Consider the following 11885-nt stretch of genomic DNA (forward strand, 5'->3'; position numbering starts at 1 on the left):
CGAGGAGACGCAGGGGACCACCACCGGGGAGCGCTCCGAGCAGCGCTGGGACTCCTGAAACCCGGCAGAGTGGCCTCTAGGCGCGCACATTCCCTGGCCCTGAGCGCGGCGCCCAGAATAGCAGCCCCTGCGCACCGCCCCCCTGCTTTCCCAAGGGCACCGGGATCCTGAAGGCTGGACAGCAGACCGCGGGACTGGGTGTCCGCGGGGCCCGCAGCTCCTATCGCAGATCCACGCTGAAGCGTCCGCGCTGGCCGCGTGAGGGCGCCCGGAGCCGCCGCCCCTCTGGACCCGGCCTGGTTGCGCCCCAGGAGGCCCGTGGGAGGGACCGCGCCAGCTCCCCCCACCACCACCCCAACCCCTCACCTCCAGCCCGGCCCGCTTCTGCCAGCTCTGGGGCTGCCCTGGAGCCTGACCGCAGCCTCGACTTGTAAGTCCCCCTTCCTGTCCCTCCACTTCCCACCTGGTGTCCTGGCCCTGTGGTTGGCTCCCCACCCCAGGCCGGCTTAGGCAGGCGGGGTGGGGGCAAGCACGGGACAGGGGACTGTAAATCTTCACCAGTGGTGGGCCACTGGAGGAGGGCTCTTCTTCCTGGGGAAACTGAGGCCTAGAGGCATGGTTTGTACTATGATCACAATGCAAACGGGAGGTAGAGGGGGGGAGGGGTTCTGGGAAGTGGGAAGGGGCATATTTCTTCTGCCCCCAGTTTTCATCCCCCTGGACCCTCACCCCTGCAAGCTCCCAGGTGGTGGAGGGGGGGTGCTTGTCAAAGGTCAGCTCTGCTGTCCCTGGGCATGCTGGCTGTGCTGCTTCCTGCTTCCTAGGCGGCTAAGCTCCAGTGGGGGGGGAGCAGGGCAGAAACCCAGCCTGGTCCTTGGACAGGCCCCAGCCCCCCAGCTTCTCAGCATCTCAGCTCCAGATCTCATTCTGCACTGGAGCTCCTAATGGCAGAACCAGAGGGACAAAACTGGGGAACTGAGTCACCCAGGGTTGTGGTACCCTGGCCTCTACCTCTCGGGTGACCCGACCTCACTGGCTGGAAATCACAGGGTGTCCTGCCTGCCCTTTCCATCCTGCTGACCACCAGCAACCCAACCCAGCCCTGGCCTAAGGAGGACCTAAAGGTAGCTGGCTTCCATCTGCCTGTCTCCCTCCAGACCAGGGTCACACTGAGTGGGCAGGGGGTTGACAAGTGATTTCAGGCTTCTCCTGCCAGGTGAGGAAGCCTGCCTCAGTGTCCCCACTCCCTCATGTCCTCCCCCAGCCCCAACAGGGGCCTCTTGCCTTGCAAGCCACCCCAGCGCCTAGGACTGTGTCATTGCAGGTGAGGCCATGAGGCTCCAACTGTATGGGAACCAGGTAGCCTCCTGTCCTCAATCCTGCCTGCAGGGCTGGGGGGCGGGGGCTGAGGGGAGTCTTATCCAAGACCCTCAGCCTGACCCTAGCCCCCCTCCACTGGCTACGCCCTCTGCAGGGTCTCATAGAATCATGGATTGAGCCCAGCTGGTCCCCACTGTGCACATGGGGGAACTGAGGCCTGGGGAGGGGCAGCAGCTGGCCCCCAGCCGTACAGGAAGGTAGACGATGGTGAAGGGGTGGGAGGCTAGGGGACCTTCACGCGCTGACCTTGAATCATCCCTCCAATCAGCAAACACTTATTGAGCACCTACTATGTGCATTCCCCCCCAAAAAAACACAAAAAAACGATACCCACCCAGATCAGCTATCCTATCAAACACCCCCAGAGCCCCTTGCTTCCCATTTACCTCACGTCGACCCATGGACCCCTCCAAACCTTCTTGTAAGAGGGGGGCTCTATTATCACCCACATCCCAAGATGAGAGGTGAGGCTCTGGATGGCCCAGGCAGTCTGAGTGGAGTCTCCCGCCCCACCTCCCCTCAGGCGCTCCCTTCTCTCCCCAAGACTCCACCCTTCCCGCAGCCTCCAGCTGCTGCTGCTGCTGGGGACCCTTCTGAGCTGCAGGCTGGAGAGCAGCGCTCAGGTAAGGGGGCTGCGGCCTGGGTGCATCGCTCAGGTGAGGGGCATGACGAATGGGAACCTGGCCAGGAGCATCGGGTCACCAGCTGGCTGTGCCCCTGTTTCCCCAAGTAGGGTCCGGGAGAGTGGAAGCCCTGGGGCTCCTGGACAAGGTGTTCCAGTTCCTGCGGGCGGGGTGTCTCTGTGCGCAGCCGGCAATGCATCCGGTGAGCTAGCAAGAGCTGAGATTCCAGCTGGAGGGTGGGGTGGGGTGGGGACAGGAGTGGGGGTGGGGGCCCCCTGCCTCCCTCCTGCCAGCCAGGCCAGACTCTGGCCACACCCTAGGCCTGTCCACACATGTGCCCTTTAATCCCACTGATCCAGCTGGAATTCGGGTGGAGTTGGAGGGGTGGAGGGCAGGCAGGGAGAAAGGGGTCCCTGGGGTCCTGCCCTCAATCCAGCCACTCTCACCCTGAAGGTTTCCTGGAGAAGAGTTATGTTGGGGCAACACCCATGAATACCGCCTCTGCCAGCTGCCGGTAAGCTTTGCCTGCGTCCTCTCCTACACCTACCACCTGCCAGGTTTCTCCGGTTGTGGGCAGGGGAGGGGCACCGGAGATCTGTCAACCACCTTTCTTCACCCAGGACTGTCCACCAAGGGCCACACCTTTCCGAGACTTGCAGTGTGCCCTCTACAATGGCCGTCCAGTCTTGGGCTCTCAGAAGACCTACCAATGGGTGCCCTTCCATGGAGGTGAGTAGCCTGATGGTGCAGAGGGAGCCACTCAGAGCTGGCAGAGAGAGAGTTCTGCCTTGCAGATAAGAGGACAGAGGAGTGGGCATAACTGCTAGGGCTTTGAAGCATATGTACTAGTTGATCAAGTGCAGCAGACAAACAGCAGGGGCAGAGAGAAAGATAGGGTCCGTTTTACAATTATGCAGATTCCTTGGGGCTGTATGCAGAGGACAACCTTTCTCAAACTCATCTAGGAAGCAGAAAATGTTGCTGCCTTGAGCTGAAAATAGCGAGTTATGTAACAGTGGACCCCGGGCGGCACGCCTCCAGACCCAGGGGAGAGGCATGGAGGCAGAGCAGATGAGGAGAAAGTTGTAGTCCTCAGCCTCACCAAGTTTTCCTACCCTGATAGCTGGAGGGGTCGAACATGTCCCATCCCTGAGGAGGCCTGCTTGGGCCGACATGGGCTCTGTTTTGGCCAGGAGGGGTCAGCCAGGCTCCAGGAAGTGGGAGCCAGAGGCAGTTTAGCAGGAGGAACAGGAGTCAGGCTGTGGGCCTGCGGGTATGGTGGGGCTCACATGGATGGGACAACCAGGCAGAAGGGGATGGCCAGAGAAAGTCACAGCACACTGAGGTGCAGGGGTGCAGTCAGCACTGGGCAGACACTGAAATATGGGCATCTGCTAAGGGATTACCCTGAGCCTAGTATGGTGTCTGGAAAACAGTAGGTGCTAGATGAGTGTCTGTTCAAGTAATGGATGAGTGAGTGAGTGAGTGATGATGTCAATGAGTGATGATGTCAGTGAGTGCTCAATGAGTGGCTGTGGAATTGGAGGGAGGGAGGGGCCAGTTAGTGATGAAGTCAGTAACGGTGGCCATTATGGTGTCAGGTAAAGACTCCTGAAATTAGGCATGAAAGAATGAGTGACCATAGGTGACCTACTGCCAGGGAGAGTCTCTGGAGTTTGAGAGAGAACATGCCCGGTCCACTCCTGGCTCAGCTTCAAGGCCCAGGCACAGTGTTGCTGGCCTTTGGGACCCAGCTGCTAGAAGGGGCTGCAATTCTGAGGGCTGCCTGAGGGGGTGCTGGGACTCAGATGTGTCCTCCTCTCTAGCGCCCAACCAGTGCGACCTCAACTGCCTGGCCAAGGGTCACACCTTCTACCACAGCTTTGGCCGCGTCCTGGATGGCACCCCCTGCAGTCCTGGCATGGAGGGGCTCTGCGTGGCTGGCCGCTGCCTCGTGAGGACTGCCCAGGCCCCTCTCTCCTTCCCACGTCCAACTTTCTCCCATCCAGCCTGGGTCTCAGTTCTCCTAGGCCTCCTGATGAGGCCTCTGCCCTCTCCAGGAGTCCTGGTGGAGGAGTGGGTTACAAATTGGGCTGCTAACCGCAAGGCCAGCAGTTCAAACACACCGGCTACTCCGCAGGAAAAAGAAGAGGCAGTCTTCTTCTGCAAAGATGGACAGTCTCAGAAACGCAAGGGGCAGTTCTACTGGGTGCTGTAGGGTCACTATGAGTCAGAATCAACTTGATGGCAGTGGGTTTTTATTTATATTGGTCCTTTCCAGACTCTACCCTTGACTGCAAGCCCCTGCCCCTTTATCCTAAACCATCCTTCCCCCTCCCTGGGGCTTCTGGTCCTGCCCTGGGTCCACCCAAGGCCCCACCTTTCTTCATTTCAGGCCCTAACCTCTAAAACTGCCAGACCCCCACCCTCGAGTCCGCTGTGACTCACACCAGCACTGCAGCACAGGGCACAGCTGCCCTCGGGTTTCCCAGACTTTATATCTTTACAGAAGCAGACAGCCTCGTCGTTCTCCTGCAGAGTGACCAGCGGGTTTGAATCGCTGCTCAATGCACAGCCCACGAGGCCACCTGATTCCAACTAGGGACCCTATAGGACAGGGCAGAACGACTCCACCTGGTTTCACAGGCTGAAGGTGTGGAGTAGGAAAGATATCACTTTGAGGGCTAAGGTGCTCCTGACCAAGCCAGCACATTCCCAACCAGTTCAATTGCATGTGAAAGTTGGACATTGAAAAACGAAGATCAAAGAAGAATCCATGCATTTGGATTGTGAGGCTGGAGGAGGCTAGGGAGAGTACCTCGGACTGCTAAAGGTCAGCTCATCTTGGGAGAAGTCTAGCCCAAGGCTCCTTGGAAGGGATGGTGGTGAGACTGGCCCCTGGAGAAGGACATCATGCTAGGTAAAACAAAAGGTCTGTCAAAAGCAGGAAGGCCCTCCAGGAGAGGGGCTGACACGGTGGCTGGTGGCTGCGACAATGGGCTGAAACAGGACCGACTGGGAGAGCTGTTTTGTTCTTGCACCCATGGTGTCGCTGTGACTCCAAGGCACACTCTTGACAGGACCAACCTGCGCTTGGACTCCAACCCAATGCACAGCCCCCAGGCCTGGTCTTGCTCCTCCAGAAGACCCAAGGGGCCAGCTGCTCCTTGGGAGAAAGATGAGGCTGTCTGCTCTGGGAAAGAGTTACAGCCTCGGAAACCATAGGGGAGCAATTCTGCTCTGTCCTGTACGGTCCTTGGGAGGTGGAACCCACTCAGTAGGTTCTAGAACTCTCCTTCTAAGACTCCGTGGCCTTAGCTTTCTGGCCCCCTTGCAGGCCTGGGTCCTGGCCAAGCCTTCCTACCGGCAGGCCCCGCCCCCACGCCCAATTCCGGACCTAAGGCCCCGCCCCCGTCCTTGTCTCGCGCTACCCCCACCCCCTTCCTTCCAGACCCCTGGCCTTTCACTCTTCGACCCCATTCCGCCCCCAGACCGCATTTGTTTCGCGTCAGGCCCCGCCCTCTCGCGGCCCAGGGCGGTCTGACTGCTATGTCCCCTCCCTCCTTTAGAGCGCCGGCTGTGACGGGCTGCTGGGCTCCGACGCCCGCGAGGACCGCTGTGGACACTGCGGCGGCACCAACGACTCTTGCCTCTTTGTGCAGCGCGTGTTCCGCGACGCTGGTGATTGCCCACCCCGTTTTCAGCGCGTGCCCCAGTGGGCCCTTTAACCACCCTAGGCCGAAAACGAAGTACTGCGTTGGTTGGGCACTGTGCGGCCCACTCCCCCCGTTCACCATACTGATTGGGCATGGCCAGATTATCCCGCCCATCCCTGAACGGGTCCGGTTTTAACCCCGTCCCTGCCGCCCATGCGCCTCAATCGTAACTCCAAGTGTATCCCGAGCATTTTCTGGATACCAAAATCCTGGCCGGCCAACTTGCCTGCAAAATCTTATTTAATTCTCCAGTCGCCACTGCCCGGAGCCCTGGACTGTGTGGGTGTTGAGTCGCTGACCAGCAAGGTGGGGCGTTCAGACGCTGTAGGGCAGAATTGGCTCGGTGGCGGTGTTTGGCTGGTGAAGGGAGTTTGTTGTTAGGGGCCATCCGTGGGTTCCGACCCACAGTGCAGCCGAACGAAACACCGCTGGGTCCTGCGCCAGCCTCACACTGGTGGCCATGCCCGAGCCCCTTGTCACAGCCGCGGAACCCGTCCATCCCCCGAGGGCCTTCCTCTCCTTAGCTGCCCTTCCCTAGGGAGCGGTGCCACTCCGCCCTTGGGGTCGCCATGGCTAAGACTTGGGGTAACCCCCGCCCTCCGTCCCAGGTGCTTTCGCCGGTTACTGGAACGTGACTCTGATCCCCGAGGGCGCCAGGCACCTCCAGGTCATCCACCGGAGCCGCAACCACCTGGGTACCGTGGGGTCTGAGGGGCGGCCGCCAGCGGCAGCCGGGGCGAGGGGTCCCGGAGAGGGTGGCTCAGACCCAGGCGCCCTCTGACCCTTCTTGCAGCGCTGATGGCGGGCAACGGGCGCTACGTGCTCAACGGGAATTGGGCGGTCAACCCCCCAGGGACCTACGAGGCGGCGGGCACCCGCGTGGTCTACACCCGAGACGCCGCCGGCATGCAGGAGACGCTGCGAGCCACTGGGCCCACTTCCCACGACCTGCTCCTGCAGGTGTGGGGCAGGGTCTCCCGAGGGGAGGCTGGAGAGGGAGGGGCTGAGTGTGAGCCTGAAGGGGGCAGGATCTAAGGGGGGAGGCTGGGAAAGGATGGGTCTAGGGGGAGAGGCTTGAGTTCAGGTGCCCAGCCCCTCCCTCCAGGTCCTCCTGCAGGCGCCCAACCCTGGCATCGAGTTCGAGTTCTGGCTCCCTCGCGAGAGATACGCCCCCTTCCAGGAGAAGGTTCAGGCTCTGGGCTGGTCCCTGCGGCAGCCACAGGCTCGGGAAGTGGAGTCTCAGTCCCCTGAGCCTCCCGCAGATCCTGCCACCCCCCCACTGACCCTGACCCCCACCCCAGGTGAGGTGAGATGGAGTCGCCTGGGTGGGAGAAAGCAGAGACGTGTGGTTTGTGTGCCTCACAGCCTCATCCCCACAGACCCCTGCCAGCCCTGCCCGGACACTCGTGGCCGTGCCCACCGACTGCTCCACTACTGTGGCAGCGACTTTGGTGAGACCCCAGCCCTCACCTGACCCAGAGTGACCCCAGCCCTCACCTGACTGCAAGTCATCCTGACCCTCATCTGACCCAACACTCACCTTACCCAGAGTGACCCTGACCCAAAATGACCCTAACCACAAGTGGCCCTGACCTCAAGTAACCCCAACTTGCACCTGACCCCAAGTGATGCAAGCCTTTACCTTACCCCAGGTGACCCTGATCCTCATTTGACCCCAAGTAACTCCAGTCCTCCTGACCCCATCACTCTGACTCCAAGTCACCCAGACCCACATCTAATTCCTGGTGACTCAACCTTGCCCAAGTTACTCATCTAACCTTTGACCAGACTCCAACTTGACTCCTAGAACTCAACCTATAACCTCCATTGAGCTGACCAGCCCTGATACTGTGCCCTAGCTAAGAAGGCCCACTCCCCCTGGTCCCCTGAAGCCCCTCCTTTGTGCTGTGGGGTCCATGTGGGTGTGGGGTCCCAGCAGCCCTCCCTCTTCTGTACACTGGGGCCTGCGTGTGGGGTGGGGGTTGGTACCCAACAGCCTCAGTGCCCGCCTGCGCAGTTTTCAGGGCGCGTGTCCTTGGCCGCCACCGCCAGGCCCAGGAGACCAGCTATGAGGTGCGCCTTCTGCTCATCTACAAGAACCGCTCTCCGCTCCGCACCCTTGAGTATGTGTGGGCCCCAGGCCGCTGCCCCTGCCCACCACTGGCCCCCCATCGCGAGTACCTGGTGGCTGCCCGGCGCCTAGTCAGCCCTGATGGCACACAGGACCGCCTGCTGCTGCCCCGCTCTGGCTATGCCCGGCCCTGGAGCCCCGCGGAGGACAGCCGCGTGCGCCTTGCCGCCCGCCATTGCCCCGTGTGAGTCTGTCTGGCCCATGCCTCAGAAGTCCAGCACCAAGCAGCGTGCTCAGTTGGGGACTGCAAAGTGCCCACTCCTGCCGGGCAGGCCCTTGGGGGAGCTCAGATACACCCATGCAGCTCTGCACGCCTCTCATGCCAGCCCAGCCCGCAGCCAGTCCACACACCACACAGTCCTCTAACTCTAGCCCTTTTCTCCTTTTGCCCTGGTTGCCAGGAAGCCCCAGCTGTTAGATGCCCAGACTGTATTTATGTAAATAGAGCTTCCCTCCAGCCCAGGCTCTATTGGTCCTGCTTTCTTTAGGGATATTCACTGCCCCCTCACTCAGAGACACACCCTGACAGCAGGCCTCTTAGAAGGCACACCTGGCCAGGGCAGGCACATTCATCTCAGGACCAGCTGGGGGCTGCTGAGAGCCCCTGTTGTCTGCCCAGACCCAGACCCAGACCCACAGCCCTGGTGTCTGCAGGAGCCGTAAGCCACTCAGCACCCCTTCCTGTGGGAACACTGCCATCTGCCTCTCGCCAGATTGGGTTACTTTCGCTGTCTGTAGGGACAATGTAATTTTCCACTGTCTGTGGTTGTGTCTTTTTCTGGGACTGGGTGCCTGGGCCAGGAGGGGAAGGATTGAGTGAGGGACGGTGGTGCTGGGGGGACACCAGGCAGAGGGAAGCCCCTCTTGTGGTGTCAGTAGGATGTGGAGGTGGGCCTTGGCAGACCAGCCTGGACCTTGCAGGCAGACCCTGTCCCTCTCTGGGTCCCCACTGTGAGCGAGGTACCTTCATTTTTGCAAATGCATCCTCCCTGAGCCCAGTAGGGCCTCAGGCTGTCCAGGCTTGGCCCTGACCTCTGCAGTCAGCAGTGGCCACTGAGGGGGGAGGGGGGAGAGGCCCATGAAGTTCCAGCCGACTCCATGGGCCCACGCGCCTCCTGGTGGATTATCCATGGCAGCGCACACAGTCCATGCAGCTGGGCTCCCCAACCAGTAGCCTTCGTGGCACCCATCAGCCCTCACTGCCAGCCCATCAGCCCTCCACTGACACCCGTTGTCACCTCTTGTCATTGCCAACTGGGGGTTATATCAGGGAGTGGCAGCCTGGTCACTTGGTTCCATTTCCAGATGTTTCAGTACCTCCCTTTGCCCTCTGGACAAGAGGCTGAGGAGACTCTTGGAGAATGGGAAGTGGGTGGGCACTGCTGGCTTGAGGGCAACCCGCAGGCCCGGGTCTCACACTGCCAGAGGGTCAGAGAGCAAAGAAAGCAGTGAAGAGCTGCTGGCAGGCCCCATGTGAGGGGTGTTCCTGAGGACTATTATCCGTGAAGCAGTGCTTTCCTGGGGTTCTGACTCCCAGGGTGATTCCTTGCCGCACACCCTCCTGGAAAGACAACTCACGGTCACTGGCAGCCTTGGGCCAGTGGGAGTTACCACCAGTTTCTTCCTGGTTCTTTAATTTTACAACAAACACTGAACAATGAAGAATCCATTTCCAGTTTTAAGATCCTCAGATTCATCTGAAAAAGACCAGGCTTACTGGCTGGCTAGAGAGGCACCCTGACCAGGTGTGGCCCCTGGTTGCCTTTAGGCCTGGGACAGACTCACCCCATGGCTCCATTTAGAGCCAACAATGGCGAGGGGTGCCGAGTGCACAATGCTGGGGAGGCAGCAAGCGTAGGTGATACAAGGACAGCCATGGAGCAGCAGGAGGAGACAGGATTTTTACATTGGGGATCGAAATCATTGGCATGAAGCAAAATGTGTCTCCATTGTTGAATAGAAAACTGATTTACTCTGCAAACCTTCCCAATTCACAAGAGTTTTTTCTTGTAAATTTCTCAGATTTAGAATATTTCATGTGAGAATTGTTAGGTAAACTGAGGCACGAGACGAGACGGACCATACTCGCCGAGGACTGATTAAAAAGCAGGCTTATTGGAGACAAGCAGACGGGTTCAACAGCCTACAGTAAAGTGAAGCTGTGGAAGCCACGCCCCAGGGAGCGCTTGAGGGGTTTTTTATACCCCCCCACCCCCCACCCCGGTTGAAGCTTCTGGAGAGTTAGGTGTTTTCCACTGACGTAAGGTGCGGTTTTGCTCAGTGGGGCGTACATGACTGTTTGCTCGTTGTACCAGGTTCTGGTTCTAGGAACAATGAAATGGGCGGTCTGTGCTTTTAGAGGGTGCCGCTGCTGGCAGAACTAGCCCGTTTCTGAGAACCTAAGTCTGGGGGAAGGGTGTCCATGCTTTTACCAGACAAGAATTAGCACTGATCCTCAGCTACTTGGTAGATAGGTAGGTCGACCAACCAACATGGATAGATACATTGATAGATGATGGATCCATAGGTAGTTAGATAATTATCTGCTGCCAAATCAACATCACCTGCTGGTGGCTGCATGCACAGCAAGACAAAGTGTTCCCTGGTCCGGGGACTTCTCACCATTTCGAGCAGGTTCAAGGCTGTAGTGACAACACCTCCCCTAGGGCCTCCCTCCCTCAATCTCCATGGCTCCCTTCTACACCCATTATCATGCCCTCCTCCTGTGATTCATCTTTCTGATGATTTGTCCAAAACAAGCTAGTTGCACAGCGTTTCCTAGTGGTCCATGGATTCTCATTCACACACAGTGCTCCCCTGTGGTCCGTGGATTCTTATTCACACACAGTGTTCTCCTGTGGTCCATGGGTTCTCATTCACAGAGTGTTCTCCTGTGGTCCATGGGTTCTCATTCACACACAGTGTTCTCCTGTGGTCCGTGGTTTCTCATTCTCACACAGTGTTCTCCTGTGGTCCGTGGGTTCTCATTCACACACAGTGTTCTCCTGTGGTCCGTGGGTTCTCATTCACACAGTGTTCTCCTGTGGTCCGTGGGTTCTCATTCACACACAGTGTTCTCCTGTGGTCCATGGATTCTAATTCACACACAGTGTTCTCCTGTGGCCCATGGGTTCTCATTCACGCACAGTGCTCTCCTGTGGTCCATGGGTTCTTAATCACACACAGTGTTCTCCTGAGGTCCATGGGTACTTAATCACACACAGTGCTCTCCTGTGGTCCATGGGTTCTTAATCACACACAGTGTTCTCCTGAGGTCCATGGGTTCTCATTCACACACAGTGTTCTCCTGTGGTCCATGGATTCTCATTCACACACAGTGTTCTCCTGTGGTCCGTGGGTTCTCATTCACACACAGTGTTCTCCTGTGGTCCATGGATTCTCATTCACACACAGTGTTCTCCTGTGGTCCGTGGGTTCTCATTCACACACAGTGTTCTCCTGTGGTCCATGGATTCTAATTCACACACAGTGTTCTCCTGTGGCCCATGGGTTCTCATTCACGCACAGTGCTCTCCTGTGGTCCATGGGTTCTTAATCACACACAGTGTTCTCCTGAGGTCCATGGGTACTTAATCACACACAGTGCTCTCCTGTGGTCCATGGGTTCTTAATCACACACAGTGTTCTCCTGAGGTCCATGGGTTCTCATTCACACACAGTGTTCTCCTGTGGTCCATGGATTCTCATTCACACACAGTGTTCTCCTGTGGTCCGTGGGTTCTCATTCACACACAGTGTTCTCCTGTGGTCCATGGATTCTCATTCACACACAGTGTTCTCCTGTGGTCCGTGGGTTCTCATTCACACACAGTGTTCTCCTGTGGTCCATGGATTCTAATTCACACACAGTGTTCTCCTGTGGCCCATGGGTTCTCATTCACGCACAGTGCTCTCCTGTGGTCCATGGGTTCTTAATCACACACAGTGCTCTCCTGTGGTCCATGGGTTCTTAATCACACACAGTGTTCTCCTGAGGTCCATGGGTTCTCATTCACACACAGTATTCTCCTGTGG

General features: G+C 58.4%; 1 protein-coding gene across 2 annotated transcripts; it reads left to right on the forward strand.

Annotated features, from left to right (window-relative positions):
- The first annotated feature begins 293 nt into the window (after positions 1–293).
- On the forward strand, positions 294–9998 carry ADAMTSL5 (ADAMTS like 5). Of its 2 annotated transcripts, none has more exons than XM_075543569.1 (13): positions 294–430; positions 1475–1577; positions 1925–2003; positions 2114–2205; positions 2457–2517; positions 2624–2732; positions 3830–3957; positions 5573–5684; positions 6328–6414; positions 6513–6679; positions 6825–7020; positions 7099–7170; positions 7737–9998. In XM_075543569.1, exons 2-13 carry the CDS (start codon positions 1522–1524, stop codon positions 8036–8038), a joined length of 1461 nt encoding a protein of 486 aa, XP_075399684.1. In that variant the 5' UTR covers positions 294–430; positions 1475–1521; the 3' UTR covers positions 8039–9998. The 2 variants fall into 2 exon arrangements, with proteins under 2 accessions (XP_075399684.1, XP_075399679.1); XM_075543564.1 differs by having other exon boundaries at positions 1904–2003; positions 7737–9997.
- Positions 9999–11885: the final 1887 nt, after the last annotated feature.

Source organism: Tenrec ecaudatus, chromosome 1, assembly GCF_050624435.1.
Source record: "Tenrec ecaudatus isolate mTenEca1 chromosome 1, mTenEca1.hap1, whole genome shotgun sequence".
NCBI lineage: Eukaryota > Metazoa > Chordata > Mammalia > Afrosoricida > Tenrecidae > Tenrec > Tenrec ecaudatus.